Source organism: Pseudopipra pipra, chromosome 9 (assembly GCF_036250125.1).
Source record: "Pseudopipra pipra isolate bDixPip1 chromosome 9, bDixPip1.hap1, whole genome shotgun sequence".
NCBI classification, from domain to species: domain Eukaryota; kingdom Metazoa; phylum Chordata; class Aves; order Passeriformes; family Pipridae; genus Pseudopipra; species Pseudopipra pipra.
In genome coordinates this window covers 14,278,219-14,295,750 of record NC_087557.1, presented here as the reverse complement: position 1 = coordinate 14,295,750, position 17,532 = coordinate 14,278,219, and the positions used below count along the sequence as shown (strand labels likewise).

Here is a 17,532-nt window from a genome sequence, read left to right as displayed (position 1 = left end):
TGGAGGGTGTTTTAAGATCTAGAAGCAGCAAGTCTACTTTTAAGTAGAAGACTTCTCCAACTTCAAAGTGTGCTAGTGTATTTTCCCAAGTTGTTTTGGAGACTGTAGCTAACAAATATGGCACCATTCTCTGATTTTTCACTTGCCTTCATTCTGTGTAACTCTCTCTCTATATATATCTCAGTTTGACAGCCTTTCCCATATGAGACATCTCAAACTAGACATAAAGGCACAATAGCCAAAGTGCTCTGGTAGCTGGAAAAAGAGGAAGTTAAGTTGAAGACAGTGAGATGAAGCACAGATTTTGTCTCTGTGCTATAATGCACAGTTTTCAGTTTTACTGAATTTTGAACTTAATAGGAGATGTGAGTGGAAAGTCTTGTCTTTTTAGGGATATATTTCTCAAGAAACAACGACTTTTAGATTATGGAATACACCAACCCTACAACATGCCATTGAAAATCTACCTGTGTGATGTCCTTGGTACCAAAACAGAGGTTGTTGACTTCTGCCTTCCTGAAGTCAGTTAAGAACAATTTCTCATTCCATTTTTCATTACACATTTTTATTTCACAAGTACATGTATAGGATTTGGAGCATGAACAAAGACTTCAGAATCTTCACGCTTGGGAATCAACAGAAACATGCAATAGTATAACCATTGGTCATAGTTCCTGTGTGCGATGAGAATGAACTCTTACAGGAATATAATGAGACAGGAATACATTCTTGTTTAGAATAAAACTTCAGGGAAAGGCCTCCACAATCTGTCCCTGGACTATTTCTCCTCAGAGTGTGAGTATCCTGGAGGTCCCAAGCTGCCAGGAGATGGAGGGGTAAAAGCCAGAAGCAGAGCACAGACAAACTTACACAGTGACTTCAGAGAGTTGCTCCTTGGTGAGGTTCAGAGGATGGTTTATAGCAGTGATCCCATGTTCCTCAGGGGCTTGGCCAGTCCGCAGGTTAGCTCTAAGGATTGCATTATTGGCTACATTGAGGAAACTAACCATAGCATGCCAGCCTTTATTGTTAAACCACACCTGAAAGAGTCAGAAAGCACAGATTCATTTAAGAAGCCTTCACTAATAACCCTGAGCTGCAGGAGAAAACTTGGCTGCCTTTTATCTACTTTGGTGGGCACTGTGAGCAGGGGCGAATCCAGCACCAGGAATTCATAGTTTCTAGGCACAGTCCTGCAGGAGGAGCTCACATACTATGCTTTTAAAAGCATTGGACAACTGCTGTTGAAGGATTTTATAGAAACACATTTTAAAATATAGTGTACTACTTGGAGTATTTAGGACAGCAAGAAGCACTGAGAACATAGTTAAAAAAAATCTCGCATTTGAAATACTATAAATAAGAATTACTTATAATATAGGATACAGTGTTAATGCCAAGTTATTTCTGAAGTATAGCATTTCAGCTCTTCTTGCATCTGGGAATGCCACCAGCAATATTCTCACAATTTGAAATCTATGTCAAGAAAGATTGTGAGTTAGCAGACTACTTCCAGAAAATACCTTAATATTATCTTCAGTTTCCATATATTTAAGGAAATTAGGAAATTCTTTAGCAGCAGCCAGTGAAGTTTGTCCCTAAAATAAAAAAGGCTAAAGATCAGCATTCTGGGTGAAATCTGATGCTTCAGGTTTTCAGCTTTGTAACAATGCTTTAGTAAGGGGCCAAAAAACAACCAACCAACCAAGCAAATAAACAAAAAATCCTGCTTACTCCTGTAACATTCATCATTTGGCCAAGATCACTTAAAAAATTGACAACTTGATCTCCAGAGACATGAAGGACTGGAAGTCTTCCTCCTATAGAAATTCCTCCATATCTAGCAAAGAGAAAATTATCATCAATAACTTGTACCATAGACCCAGAACTGTACATTGATGGAAACACTAAAAATCCACTTAATACAAGTTTAATTTCTATAAATCATGTATTTCATGTATAGTGATTTCTACTCTTTTACTAACAAGCTCTATTAGGTCTTTACAAGGCTTACAAATAATAGAAGTTCTATCAGTTTCTGAGAGGTTCATGCCAGCATCCAAAGAAAATTATTTAGATAAAAGATTTGTAGGAAACAGTGATTTCTACAGTGCAAAAATCAAGATAATTGACATATAATGGTTTAGACAGCATGGAGGACTGAGGGCAGCGCAGACCTCAGTTAAAATTTCAGATGCCATGAGAGGAACAGGTATTCACCAATGCTGGTACCAGCCAGTACTCCATAATGATAAATACTATTGCACAAGATGAACTGAAGTCTAATCCCATATAAAGCAATGTTTACACATGAATAAGCAGATATTCTGTGAAGGAAGCCAGTTATCCAGCTGCTGTCTTTGAAGTGAACTCCTACTGCTGATGAAAAAGGAAATAAGTATATGCTTCAGTCTAACCAGTCATCTTTCTAAGCTTAGTATCTGCAGTGCAGACATCACACTGGGGTTAGCTGATGCCTCTCCCTAAGTGTGCAGCACTAGCCGAATCTGGTTTATAACTACAGCACGTGCACAGAGCAGGGATGAGGAATTGTGGTTGTTACTTCTGTATTTAATAGGCTGGTGTCTAGGTTTCATCTTTTCAGGTCCTTTTTTTGAAAGGTTTATATTTTTTCTGCAGCACTTTGAAAGAGCTGTGTCAGAGCACCAGCACAACATTCTGCACTACCGTACTGTAACTTTCCACCACTCAGTTCCCATTAGTTTGACTCCTTTAGATAATAGAACTGTGATAGTTCCATTGTGCCCCTCTGGCCTTCATCCTAGTTGGGGGAGTTCAAACAAATATAATCCCTTGTCTTTATAAGACCTTTCCTGATCCCCAACCTATTTCCCACTGAAGCCATCTCTTTGTTCTACACTATCTGCCACAATTCCCCTCGGCCATTTCCAGAAACATTGTGAGGCTCCCTGGTTAAACATTGTTCCTTTATTTACCACCTTAATCTGTGAATTGGTTTCTTACCTTTGCTCATTGACCCAGTATTTACTCTTCAAGCTGAAACAGACAAAGAGAATCCTGTCTCTCAATGCACAAAACCAAAGTCAATGATATTGTCAGACTTAAACGTAAAACTGAATACCTATACTTTGTAGATCTTCAGTGTGCTTCTTATTAATTTGAGTCGTCAGGTTGTCAAGACTTTTGGTATCCCCTGCAGTGTGTTTTTGGGGTTTTGTTTTGTTTTCTGACATGATCATCTCCAATCATACAGAGACAAGAAAGATTCCTAAAGCAACATATACTGGGCCACCCTAATCCATAATTAATTGATTTTAAAAGATGTACCTAAAGCAATTATGACACAAGCTAAGAGGAATCAGTCAAAGGCAGTAGCACACAGCTAATATAATGGGAATTTCAAGAACTCTGCCAGGAATTGAAAAAGTAGCAAGTCTGAATCAGAAATAATAGGCCGTGGACCCCACACAGCTAATTACCATGAACAACAGTCAGGAAGCGGAGGAGCTATCAGTAGGATAGATGTATCTATGTAACATTGTTCTTGGCTGCTCTTTAGTGCTTCTGGGAAACAAGTGATAATTAACTCAGGCAGATGGTCATGCTGGTGTGCCTATAGTTCTTCAGGGAGACAAACTAGTATTTCTGCAAGGCAGTTCACCATGCTGTACAAAGGCACCGTTTTTCTCACCATTAACACAGTCACCATCAACATGGCTTTCCATCAACACTGAAACAAGTCTGCCTATAAAGGAGCACCCGATTACACAAATGGGTATAACTGAAAATATTTAACTCGCCTAAAATCAGCCTCTCCTAGTCTTACATTAGAAATATGGACATGGTGCTCAAGTCTACAGAACACTGTGGCAAATCAGCTGCTATGTTTATCATTAAATAAGAGTTTCATGGCCAGGTACAAAATACTGCATGTGAAAAATAAAGAGAAATTCATCCCTACCTTCCTTTTATCAAAGTGGGATATGTTTTCACCAGAAAATCTGAAATATTTCTATGGGTCAGATCTTGAAGAATTTCTGTGCTGCGTTGCACTCTCTGGCAAGAAATGAAAACCTAATCAATCACAGTAAACTTTACAGTCTCTCAAGCTATTAACTAAGAGTTTGTCAGAAAAACAGCAAAAGTGGCTTTGATTCAGATAAAATGCTCAGGTTTGTAGTATCACTGAAAGAGAGTAGGTCATTCACTTTCTAGCCCAAACATACTTTACTAAGACTTCAGAAGAAATCAAGTTTGCGATGCATGACACAAAACAGTTGCACTTCACTCTGAAACCATTATTTGCAACACAGGTCAGGGTTGCTCAAGACTTTTTCTTCAGTGTGAAAAAAGAAAGCTTTTCAAACAAACTGAGGTCCCAGTAAAAAAAAAAAAAAGAAAGGTAGTTTTCTACACTCTAGCAGCTTTAGGTAAAAATTAATATGAAAACTTCACCCTCACTAGCACATGAGATACTTTGAATGAAAATTACTCTCTTTTTTCATTTTTTTAAATAAAAATCATGCCACATGACAAATTTGTTGAGTCTTTTGTAAATACAGGATCACCGTGAAATGCAAGATCTCACACTTGCTGAGTTTATCCCAAGGTAGAATATACTTAGAAAGGTTCCTGGGCAGTTTCAGAGGGCAAAACTCGCAGCCTGAAATGATCTGATAATGTCCTAGAAATTAGTCTAATGAACTTTCCAGAAGTTCCTACAGTTGTCCACAGAAAGACAGTGCCAGATGACACAGAAGACACATTACAGATGTCTAGCTGATTCTAAACAGGAAGACTGGAGGCATCTTCATAGTGCTTTCATTAAATGAGTTGTCTATGCTTAGACATAATTTACAATAATTTACATACTGTGCCTTCCCTGCAGAATCAAATGTGAACTGTTTCATTCTGACAAGTTATACAAAACTATAATATCCTTCAAAATTATCAGGATAATGTTATAATAAACACATTTCATCTAGAGGACTAGAAACCCCATAAACAAATAAAAACCCTTACATCTGACTTGGAATCAAAGTTTTAGACTAAAGTTCTCTGAAATACATTAGCATGTGATTAGCAAAATTCAACTCTGTCTCTTGGACAGGGATTACTTGGAAATCAGAAATAACTTGGGATGCTGTTAAGTCAGAATACAACCACTTTATTAATTTATTTTCTTCCTAAATAGGAATTCTACAGATATTTAAAACAACTGTTGTTTTACGAACAGTGATAGCGAGATCAAAGCAAGCTGAGTCAGTATTTTTAAGAGATCATGACACTGAAAGTGTTGTAATGACCACCTCTGGAGTGTTTAAAAAAATGTCTAGATGTGGCAGTTTGGGATACAGTTTAGTGGTGAAGATGCACTGCTGGGTTAACGGTTGGACTTGATGATGTTAGAGTTGTTTTCTAAACTTAACAGTTCTATGATTCTATAAAAACTAGAAATATTTTAGCCATTTGGCTAATGTGTGCAGCCTGGCAAACAGGAATATTAAAGCCAAGCTGTGTGCATGGTGAGACATTAAATTAGTGAGCTATTGCTCTGAGAGTGGCTGCATTTCTGTTTAATTTCTTAGAAAAGCGTTTATAAAATGTAAACACTAACAGGCTGTAATTTTCCTTTGCTCTTGAAAAGAGCAAGCACATTTTAGAAAGGGCATTACTCAGATCATAGGAGCAGGTGGGGATGTAGCTCTATTCTCCTCCATACAGCATCAGTGGTTATTAAATTACTCATGTCCACGCACATGCATACAAACATTCATTTTGCCAGCTTAGAACATTTTTTCTACAAATGGAACTGAAAGACACAGAAAAAAATAATACTTTGGGGCTGACTGAATATTAATTTTTCCATTTTAATGAGATGACCCCACTTCACGTTTTTGAAAATTGTGAAATTTTTTTCATTTTCTTTCCTCTTCCTCCCTCCTTCTCTTCCCTTCTTTAAAGAAAGGTAATCTTCTAAATAGAATTTGCATTGAGGAAAAAGAAAGTAAGATTTTTTAAAGATTATGCAACAAATTGTTAAAATTTCTGTGATTTTCTTCTACATGAAAAGTTTGCGATTTGGATGAAAAGATTAATCAAATTTCATTTCCATGGGTAAGCTTTTCCAATACCTCTGAAACTGAATTCCAAATCCCAGCAATTCTTGCTCCCTTAAAAAAATGTACTCAATTCCTTCCATGTATATTTAGCATGGCAAGGTACTTACACAATAATCCCTCTTCCAGCACTTGTCATGAAACTTTTCTACAAAGATCTATAGCATGAGGACTCAACCTGTGGTGGTGGGAGGCCTCCTGCCCCTGGAGGACATTCTGGCAGCATGGTGAGTTTCTTGTGAGTGCTGCACTTGCAGGAAGGTGATGGATTCTCGGGGCTCCACTCTTGGCTCAGCAGCAGGCCGCTTAGGTTAGGATGAACAGCAGGTGTGCTCCAGGCAGTTGGCATATTATTGCATGGGTAGTTCCTGTGTAGAGGAACAGAGCTTTAAGCTGTGCAGAAATAACAATTCATGAGAACTCACATATCCACAAAATCACAATGCTCTCAGAAGCCATTCCCCTCTCAACCCTTATCCTGTGAGTTACAAATAAGAAGAGCATTTTAGAGTACTTGGTAAACATGAAAAAATATAATCTCCTCCCACATCTCTGCCAAGTTTATTGTCTTTAGCTTGCAGATGGGACACTGAAGGAACAAGGGGATTATATTTGACCCATTAATACACACGAAATCTGCACTGGACACATATCTTTGTGAAGAAGCTATCCTTTTCCTTGCTCATGTAGCATCTTTTCTCTTTTTAAAGTTTCCTCTTTGTTCCTGCTGTACCAAGTAGAGGAGAGGAAAGGGAAAAGAGAGGACAGCCAGAAAAATCAAGTTGCTGCATATAATGACTAGGAAAGAGGCAGGAGAAATGGAACAAATGTCAAAGCATAGCAAGCCAGTGACAAATGGCTCCAAAGCAGGACTCACAGGCAGGTACAACAACAAAAGCTGAAGTTAGAGCTCTACTAATGCTGCCCTCACTTCAGAGCGAGAATAGTTTCAAATCATCCTATTGGTTCTTCCCAATCTGAGCGATTGCTGAAGTTACTGCTTCCATACACGCCAGTGGGAACAGGAGGAACCTGAAGGGACTCGCACATGGAAAGTGCCAGGGAAGCTGTGAAGATTTGGGCCCACTGACCTACTGACAAATTTCAAGGTTGCTTAACTCAATACAAGCCTACATGAGCTGGTTTCCAGTTAGTCACACTGAGCACTGCAAATCATTCCTAATCTAGTGGCCGTATTGTCTTGCTGTTTGTTTGTTACTTTTGACCTGATACTAGATATTATTGCCAACAACGTGTCTGAAGTGTTGGCTCAGTGAAAAGTCAAGCCAATTCATTCTTGCTTCACATCTCAAATTCTACTAGTAATACTCTGCTAGGGTCTTGTTCAAGAGAAATTAGCCAGCAACTTACAGAAGAGGCTGATTCTTCATGCAGCGATTTCCAAACCCTGGTTTATTCAAGAAAGCATGAGTAAGGGAGACCATCTGCTCATTGCCAGGACGTTCATTGCTAAGGGGATAAAATAGGACTTTATAAAATATTTTTTCAAACTGTCATAGTGGAATACGCATAGGAACTAGAGAAGAACAGTCATATGGCAGAACCAACTGCCCCTCTCCAAATGCTGATAATTCAATTGTTTTATTTTTTAATGTAAAATCCCAGAACCTTCCAAAACGGTTAACAGGATAAACAATGGTCCTTTTTCTCCTAATAGTAAGGCATAACTTCTGACATAGTCCAATAGCAATATTCTCCAAAAAAGCTTGAATCCTCATTTCTGTCCTCTCAGCACTGTACTGTCAGTAATCAGAAGATGACAAACATATTCTGCATTTTCATTTGCTGAGATCTGGATCTCCTGTTAGGCAGGATATGTAATTTTATAAGTGTAGAGACCACAAATTCAGGTAGGAAGAAGAGACTACCAAAGACAGCAAGGTATTTGAAAGCCTATTTGTTAGATGCATTAACAGTTGTTTTCTCTACTTGCACCAATTTTGTGCTATTTTAAATCTGCTGATTCCAGTGGAGTTAATCTTTTTTTTATATCACACAGAGTGAGAAAAGCCCAATGGGACACGGCCCCATGATCCTAAATGATCCTAAATCTCCCATGATCCTAAATGGTCCCCCATGATCCTAGGGAGGAAAAGGTGTATATATGACAGATGTACTGTGATTCCTCTTACCTGAAGAAAGTAAACTGTTGTCCATAGATCCAAGGGTGTAATGTTAAGGCGGGATATTCTCCAAATGGAGGAATAATGACTGTAAGTATTAGAGACAGCAACACAAAACTAGAAGGGAGAACAACCTGCAGGGAACATGAAAATTTCACATTAAGTTATTATATATACATTGTAGATTGATTCTGTACATATCTCATAATATATGTAAACAAAGGAGGGACAGTAGGAACACACAGATCTAATCTAGTTTAGCTCCTGAACATCAACAATCACTTAAGATTCTGGTTGTCATAGAACTGTATTATGTTAAAAACAAAATGTTGGGCTACTAGTGATTGAATCATGAACTTGGTGCAGGTGATAGTCTCCAGGCAGAAAGAAATAGAAGAGGCAGAAGAGTTGGAATTATAATTACCCATTTGAAGTACCTCTATTGCTTTCCACTGGTGGAAAGACAGTGTTGAGAATGTTGTGAGAAAGAATCAAGAACAGCAAAAGTCAGTCAATACCTGGGCTAGGAAGTCCTTGTGGCTGCGGGAGGCACGGTGGAACCGTTTGATGAGCAGTGCTTTGATCTGCTGATGTACAAGCTGAAAACCTTTATATTGTCGCGACCCTTTGCCTTCATTTTGATCTCCTGCTTTGCCTAGTGGCATTCGAGAAGTGTCATTAGTTTTCAGTGTGATTTGTTCAGCTGGTTTGTTCTCAGTAGGTGTTTTGCCAAGAGTAGAACCATTTTCTTGAGTGTCTCCTAGGTTAAGATGAGGAGCAGCAGATAAGACACTTTATCCTCCATACATGAAGTACCACAAATATTTTAATGATCTCCAGATTTTACCAACTGTATATAATCACAAGATTGTTTTATTACAACTGTTTTCACTGTGGATGTATTTAGTGACACCAGGAGTTAACACTTCTCTTACTCAGCAGGATCAACAAGTTAATCATGTTTGTAATTTATGGACTAACGGACAGGAAAGAACTTTTTATAAAACTACTAAAATCATTGACATCTGAGTGCTTGACACTACACTCTTATTTACATAGTTAAGAACCTCATCTAATCTAAATCCAAGTCTTTCTGCTGACTTGATCTTGTTTCTCTGATATCATGTCAGGCCCTAAAAACAGATACTTGCTGACTAAATTTATTTTGTCAAAAAACGCTATACAAAGGCTGAAAGTTCTGATGCTCCTCTTTACAGGGTGTTCAGAATAAAGAACAGTCCCAAGAAAAGTCTATCAAATACAGATTCATGGATCTCTACCTGTTTTTTGCATTGCAGGGTCAGCTTCTGTTGTGACTTTTAGGAAAACCTGTCATAGAAATATATCTCTCAGTAAAGAAAAGAACAGTTGCAATAATCTGACCTTTAAAACATCATACATCATCCTTCAATGTAACATAAAAAAATTTGGATACCTTTTCAGTACTTCAACTTATTATACAACCGGAGGTCTCTTATGAAATACCTCCGAAAATAAATGAATGAACAAAGATACAAAAAAAAGCACATATTTCAGGCTAATGAGTCATGTTCCAATGACATAAGGCTTGGATCTTTTCTCTATGCCCTTCTCAAAGATTCTCTGAGTGTGCCACAGTATATGTGAATAGGTTTTGAAGGGTATATTAGGAATCATGACTTACGCGTTTAAGATTAGGAACTGTCTCAGTAAACATTTTGGTGGTTTATGGTAAGATCAGCGAGTATTTTCATCTGCCTGTTACCTCTTCAAGTGGTGTGTCTGAAACTCCAAAACTGCTGAGTCCCAGGTCATCCAGTGTTTCCTCCAGTTCTCTGAAGAGACTGGCATAAGATCGCTGTTTAAAGTTTTTATTGGGCAAAAGGTAAATGAGTTCCTGACCAATGCTTTCAATTAATTTTGCTTCTGGAATATGATGGTGAATTACTTCTGCTAGCTCATTTAGATCTCCTGTGAAAAGTCAAAACAGTGTTCATAGAATGAATATTTAACCTTACTAAGCATGATTTCAAAAGCTGTTGTTTGTGCAATGTAAAAGGGGACTGCTTTATTACATAACTCACAGATATCTCAGTTAATTCTGTACTAGACTGGGCTATGTTGCTATTCATGCTTTGGAACTATGTAGCAGGAAACTATTTCATTTGTTAATAAAGCACAATGAAACTTTCAGGAATATCTACTTAAGTTTTTCTCCTTTGCAGAAAAGTAATTTTTTTTTTCTGAGAAAATCAGTTTCCTTTGCTCTAGATATGCTTCAGTTTTCATTACCAAATTACACATTTTGGTGCAGAGTAGTTCAAAACTCTATACTTTGCTTCTAAGCACACAAAATTCTATTTCATCATCTGTGCCTGAGAACACATATATACCAAAAAGGGGCAAAATCACAGAGTAGCCTCATCAAATTCATGTTACAATACAATACAAATGTTAGACACAAGGACCAAAGAAGAGGGCTGAGAAGCAGACAAGATTGCAGCATACAGAAGACATAGCTATGTGCAGGAATGATGAACCATCCCACTTCTTACCATCCAGTTCCAGCTCTGGAGCTCCTTCTTCATCCCTGTGCACGCAGCTGGAGCAGGAACAGGAGCACCCAGATCCACAGCTACAAAGTGACTTGCATGGACAAGGAAAAAAGATGAAAGTGCTTCAGATACACACAAAACAGGATGTAAGGGTTGTCAGTATTTGAACAGCTTGAGTCAGTGAAAAATATATCCAGAACATCTTGAACATACTAGACTGAAAGTCATCTGAAGACTGGATTAAGCAATGCAGAAAACATAATTCCACCTGCACAAATCATACCCGTCCATTCTAAATTGCATACAAAATGCCTGGGGAAATGTGATTAGCAGTGGCCATGAGTATACAGACTGTGTTGCTACTAAGAGTGGAAGCACTACTAGCAGCAGAAAGAACCCAGAACCCTACTTGTCAAACTGTGTGAGGCTGGTTTAGCTGTGGATAAATGTAGACTCTTCCGGTGTCTGAGCTACTTACTTAAACTATATAATGTTTAAAATCAGTGTATTGCAAAAGCAAGCATCAGAAAGACCAGTATATGAACAAAGGCAACTTCAGAGTTAGAATTGTTCAGCCTGGAGAAGAGAGGGCTCCAGGGAGACCTTCCAGCACTTAAAAGGGGCTACCAAAGAGATGGAGAAGGACTTTTTTACAAGCATGTAGCAATAGAACAAGGGGGAATGGCTTTAAACTGAAAAGGGATAGGGCTAGAATAGATATTAGGAGGAAATTCTTCATTGTGAGAATGGGGAGGCACTGGAACAGATTGCCTAGAAAAGCTGTGGATGCCCCATCCCTGGAAGTGTTCAAGGCCAGACTGGATGTGGCTTTAAGCAACCTGGTTTAGTGGAAGGTGACCCTGCCCACGGCAGGAGGGTTGGAACTGGATGATTTTTAAGGTTTCTTCCAACCCAAATCATTCTGTGATTCTGTGCTTTCTGTTTTGTACACTGTCTCAAGCAGCACCTAATTGCTTTTTACCTTGGTGCAGTGCAAGTATTTTTGAGATTACATGTGCAGGGAAGGAGATACATACTTACTGTAGCCCTTCCAATTCTTGTGTTTCTCATCTTGCGAACAAGAGTGAGATAGAAGCCAGAGCCAAAGCAGTTCTTCAGGAATACAGGAGAGCCTGAGCAGAAGAGTTTCCCTTGGGATATGATGGCTACTCTGTCTCCAAGGATGTCTGCCTCATCCATATGATGGGTTGATAGGATGATGGTTCTGCCTAGAAGGAATGAATGTTCAAGGCATGGACTTTCTCTGGAACTCAAAGTTGTGCTTAGTTTTTTTGTCAATTAATGCAGGGTTTTCTTTGCACCAAAATCAGGTCCCAGGTTTGCCACAACCATAGGTATCTGTCCAAAGAATCTTGTTTGCTTGCTTTCGTACCCCACTACTCCTGACAGTTTACAGACGCAGGCACATGCTGGGTCTATGACAAGTTTAAAAAAAGCCAACAGAATTAAACAATTTCTACTCTCAAACTTCTTACCTGAGCGATACTTCAGCAGAAGATCCCAGATGGATCGCCTGGAATATGGATCAACTCCAGAAGTGGGCTCATCCAAGACTACCACTTTTGCTTCACCCACAAAAGCAATGGCAACAGATAGTTTTCTTTGCATTCCACCTACCAGAGGACAGACACATCCAGGAGTCTAAGATGAGTTACATATGTGGTAGGTATGTATTTACATTGCTTTTTGGTGTGGGGACAAACTGCTACAAATAAAACAAAACCCATCCTCAGACAAATATTTCTGCAAAGTTAAATCAGTAGTAATTTTTCTTCCAAAGTTCATAACAGCTTGCTCCATTTCTATATATATCTCTATATATCTATCTTTTTCATCTATACCTAGCATTTTCTGCTTCTTGCCAGAAGCAAAAGCAGGAAGATATGAGGTTTTCAGGTTCTTTTGTAAAACTAGCCTACTTTTATAGTTGCAATCAGGACAAAGTAGTATAAGAACACCTGCCTATTTATTCAAATCAGCTTTTGAATCTGAAAGTGAGAGTTGTTCAAATATGCTAAGTGCATTTGGACCTTTAGAATGAAAGACATTACTCCTACCAAATAATACGGTATTACAGAGCACTGATCCAAACAGTGGGGCAGCATGATAGTATAATATTTCATTTGCCTTGAAGTAATAGAACACTGTATTTTGTTTTTTCCCTATATTAATCAATTTTTAATATATATTTATTTAAAAGTAATAGCTTTAAGTATATTCAAATTTGTTGTATATTTGAAAGAAATGGAAGTTTCAGGGACAGGTTGTGCCAGCTTTACTACTTGTACAGTCCCATTTACTCTTTGAGAATAAAGACCTTCCCAGTGTACATTGATGTGTCAGAATATGGCCTCAAACATGTAACTCAAATAATAATTGCCCCAAGGCCAGGTTGGATGGGACTGTGAGCAACTTGGTCTAAGTGGAAAGTGTCCCTGGCCATGACAGGGAGATTGGAACTAGATGATCTTTAAAGTCCCTTCCAACTTAAACCATTCTGTGATTCTGTGAAAGACAAAGAAAAGGCAGCAGGAAAAACCATCTTAGAACATTCATGTGGGCACCTGACAAATTCTGAGCCTCTTCATTCCTTTTATGGGTGAGGCCTGTATCTTCTAGCATTGTTTCCAGCTCTTGCTCAGCTTCATCCCTGGATCTTCCTTTCAATTGAGAATAAAACAAGATGTGCTCTGCTACAGTAAGGCTGTGAAATCAGACAGAAAGGCACCAAGACAATTTAAATGAATAAGCTGGGTTCTTTTCCCAAGCAGCAATAAATTCACTCTAGCTTTATCTTGCTAAAAAAAGAGGTTGCATTACCCTAGAAGATCTTCTTCAGGATCTTGGATGTCATAGGCTCTTTCTCTGCCTTTTCAAAGTAGAACCTGCTACTAAAGGAACAAGTATAGCAGGCATCAAACCATCCATTTATGGGAATAAAGTGGGAGCTAACATGAGGAGCTGCATTAAGGAAGAGAGCCTGCTGTTGAGATGAACACAAACTAATGGTAGTGAAGCTGGAAATCACCTGAGAAGGCAGTAAGTGGTTATGTGGTAGTGCAAAATGGACATAAAAGTTTCCTGCTACTGCACTGTCACCTTGGATTTTTTTCTTTAGGAGTCTTAAATTATAGTGTATGAAGCCTCAGGATGGACTCCTGCTAACTCACACTGCAAGAGAAAACACCAAGACCACTCTCATTTTCCTAAGAAAATACCGTGCTTCCAGCAAAATAATGCAGGAGATTTCTACCGCAGAAGGACAACACTTACCCCATGTGAGTGTTAAGAGATGAAGAAGTGCTCCTGAAACACATCTACTGCCAGCACAGTAAGAGAAACAACACAGGCTTTGGGCATTTTCACACATGCAGACCAGGATGCTTCTTCTTAAAGCTGGTATGGAATGATACTTACTGATTGAACAAGATGTTGTGCTGTGGGCACATGCCTATTCGGTGCCGAACGGAGTCCATGTGAGTCTGGATATCCAGGCCGCCAATCAGCACAGTTCCGGACGTTGGTGGGAAGAGGCCTGTCAGTATTGACCTGGGAAAACAGAACGAGGAAATTCCCTGTCTCCTATCTTTCTGCGCTAGATTAGGAAGCTACATCGCATGATTCCACTAGATGGAGCATGCTTACATCTCTTACTACAGGCCTTGATGAAACAAATCTGGTGAAAAGCATGCATGAAAGTACTCTTGCCCTGCTACAGAGAGAATCTGCTAACATAATTTTTGATACACCTGTCTGTATGATTCTGGCTTCCATTAAAAAACTGTTTTAGACAGCTCCTCTGTTTCAGGTAGCTTTTTCAGCATGTTACCTCACCCCTACGTATAAAGGGGTCTAAAATGAAGCTCACTAGGATGAAGATAGAGAATAATGGCTTGAGGTTTCTGGCCATACTGACTCATGCCCTACACCTTTATTTTCTATAAAACAGAAGGGCACCAAACGTTATGTTGCAAATGGGTGGCATCTGTTACTACATTTTGGTGAATATTGGGTTTTTCAGTTCCAAAAAGTTCAAAGCTATACAAATTTTTGGTTTTATCAGGAGAACAAAAAAAGCCAAGTTTACAAAACATTTCAGTAGATTAGAATGCTTTTACTTTGAGTTGAACATATTCCTTGTGGAACAATTAAAAAAATTAAAAAGCAACTTAAAGTGCTTAATTAAAAATACTTAGTATTTTTAATTAAAAAATCCTAAGTATTCTGCTGGAAAAAGTCATAATGAAACACATTCAGTTCCTTCAACATTTGATGACCTTGTCACAGATTCATGAAATGTTTTGTTTAATAATTAATCCTATTTTGCCAAATAAAGTTCCATATAAAGAAAATTAAACATTCCTAGAGTATGGCTTCCTGGGATGCTAGAGTTCTAGGACAAGAGTAACATTTTAATCTGGACATGGATCTCACATCCATGTAACCATTTTATTTAAAGAGGGTCTATATCTTATACTCCTTTGCACACAGACCAAAAAATGTGACTGACTTCAAGCCAGTTAGAGAAACCAAGAACACATGGATTGTGGTGACTTGCAAATCTTCAGCCCTTTTAGCCAGAAGATCCTTCTCCTTCTTCACCTAAGGGTAGTTTGGCCATGGGAAATGAATTCTGGGAGAGAGTATTGCTTCCTTCTCTTTAGACTTTCACTTGTTTGTGTCATGTATTGCCTCCCTCCCAGGGCTTTAGCTAATCCAGGATATGTTCTCTGTGCCTAGGGGCAGCATTTCCCTGTCTGGAAAAAGCCTGATGCTGTGTCTCAAGCCAGCTGCAGGGGTGGAGAGAGACAAGGAAAGAGTGAAAAGAGAAGACTGCTCCTTGGGATACAGCAATAGAGCACAGCCCTGGATTTGCTTCTTTTAAAATAAGAGACTTACATGGTTGTTGTCTTTCCTGCTCCATTGTGACCAAGGAAGGCTGTGATCTGACCCTCATAAAATGTAATATTCATCCCGTCTACTGCTGGCTTGGACCTGTTTGCAAAAATCTTCACCAGGTTCTGAATGCATACTCCTGGAATCAGTCCTGTTGGCTCAGGCTCAAAGAAGGTATTTACTTGAAAGGCAAAAAATTAAGAATGAAAAGAGAATAAAAACACCTGTTTTAACCCTAGTTTGACGATGACACATCAATAAGTGCAGAAGCAATAGCATATACCCAGTAAAACACAGCATCATGTTCCAGGGCCAGATTCTCCAAGTCACACCAGTACCAAACTGATGCCAGATTTCTAACTGCAGCCCAATTTATTTAGATTTACCCTCATATCAATGACAGGAAAAGTGAAGCCCAGAATTGTGGTGCTCTGTGGAGAGGTAACTCATTGGATCAGGTGACTGGAACTTGATTTCTGTTCTAATTGTGTACCTGGAAGATTATTTGGGATTGTTTTCTGAAGATACTTAGACAGGTTGAGAGATTACATTAAACAAACAGCAGGTTGCCTTTCTAGCCAGGCTGAAATCTGCCATTCAAATAATCTGTCCAGCTGTGCATTCTTTGACCATGATGCTTAAAAAATCTCCCCAGAACAGAAACAAAACACAACAAAAAAAATTTACCTTCAATCCTGGTAGGTGAAATTTACCCCATTGCTGAGGCCAGCTCAGGATTTAGACAGTACCTAACAGGAACACTACATGAGATGGCTTTCTCTCAGGATTAAAAACGCATTATTGTAAATAGCACCATCAGGATGTTTTATTGCATCAGCTTCTAGACAAAACAAACTTCCTTTGAAGTAAATTAAGCCCTTGGGCAATATGAATTATGGGGGTTGAGAAATTGAAACTAAAGACCCTGTCCGCTTTTGTTTACACAGAATGCTTCAGGCTTTGTAGGGAGGCTTGTTTTGCAATTCCAGTTTACTTAAATTGTTCAGTACCCAGCAGGCCTGTGTGGAGAACAGCCAATGCCATCTGGGCAAAACCAGCCCCACCTCCTTCAGTAGCTTGTGTGACTGTCACTATAGACGACACTCAGGAAAAAGTCCCAAATATGTTGGATATGAGAGAGCTGTGTATATTACAAATCAGATGAAATAATCAATCTAGAATGGGTAGTCTCATTGTAAATAAAATTATGTTTATAGATAACTTTTCTTTTGCTTTGTGAATCTGGCTTTCCATTTACCTTACTGGGACAAATACAAACATCTCTCTATTGACAGAAGTTCACATCGAGTCTGGCTAAATAGTTATGCATATACTGGCAATTGAGGCACCTTCCTTGGTTTTATATGTATCATGAGCTCAATTAATATTTGTCTGCAAGACTCACTGACAAGTTCTGTGGCAAATTCTCTGATGATCTCCCCCAGTATCTGCTTTGCATCACCTGAAGGACACTTAGTGGAGGGTTAAGCTCCCTTTTTTTTGTGATTCATATTTCTCCATTCTGATCCTATATCCTCTGTGCAATTTTGGGCCATTTAGGTCTTTCTTCAGAGATGCCATCACTGGGGGGATGTGGATAGGGTGCTGGTGGAAGTTCTGCTTAAAATGTATCAAGCAATTAGGATATATTTACAGCATCTGCCCTGCTCTGCCAACTTGTGCTAGTTTTGGAGTTAAGCTGTTAGAACTACTATTTCCAATCCCATTACTCTTACATGAAGCACTAGCTCTTACATGAAACCATTCTGGAAACTGTGCCATTGAACCATACTAGGTCTGGTTTTGGCTTCTTCACAAGCCTCCTAGCTCCTGTGT

General features: G+C 38.9%; 1 protein-coding gene across 3 annotated transcripts in view; it reads right to left on the bottom strand.

Moving 5' to 3' along the window:
• ABCA4 (ATP binding cassette subfamily A member 4) overlaps nucleotides 1–17,532 on the bottom strand; it is a 73,505-nt gene that overhangs the window by 14,836 nt on the left and 41,137 nt on the right. For all 3 annotated transcript variants that reach the window (XM_064663945.1, XM_064663944.1, XM_064663943.1), the window contains 17 exons: nucleotides 15,700–15,877; nucleotides 14,218–14,349; nucleotides 13,365–13,504; nucleotides 12,276–12,413; nucleotides 11,821–12,008; nucleotides 10,780–10,870; nucleotides 9,990–10,195; nucleotides 9,526–9,574; nucleotides 8,764–9,005; nucleotides 8,255–8,379; nucleotides 7,473–7,571; nucleotides 6,280–6,469; nucleotides 3,944–4,038; nucleotides 2,986–3,018; nucleotides 1,735–1,840; nucleotides 1,524–1,598; nucleotides 871–1,040 (listed from right to left, as the gene is read on the bottom strand). In XM_064663945.1, the coding sequence (XP_064520015.1) occupies nucleotides 871–1,040; nucleotides 1,524–1,598; nucleotides 1,735–1,840; nucleotides 2,986–3,018; nucleotides 3,944–4,038; nucleotides 6,280–6,469; nucleotides 7,473–7,571; nucleotides 8,255–8,379; nucleotides 8,764–9,005; nucleotides 9,526–9,574; nucleotides 9,990–10,195; nucleotides 10,780–10,870; nucleotides 11,821–12,008; nucleotides 12,276–12,413; nucleotides 13,365–13,504; nucleotides 14,218–14,349; nucleotides 15,700–15,877 (2,257 nt within the window). The remainder of the gene's footprint in view (nucleotides 1–870; nucleotides 1,041–1,523; nucleotides 1,599–1,734; nucleotides 1,841–2,985; nucleotides 3,019–3,943; nucleotides 4,039–6,279; nucleotides 6,470–7,472; nucleotides 7,572–8,254; nucleotides 8,380–8,763; nucleotides 9,006–9,525; nucleotides 9,575–9,989; nucleotides 10,196–10,779; nucleotides 10,871–11,820; nucleotides 12,009–12,275; nucleotides 12,414–13,364; nucleotides 13,505–14,217; nucleotides 14,350–15,699; nucleotides 15,878–17,532) is intronic.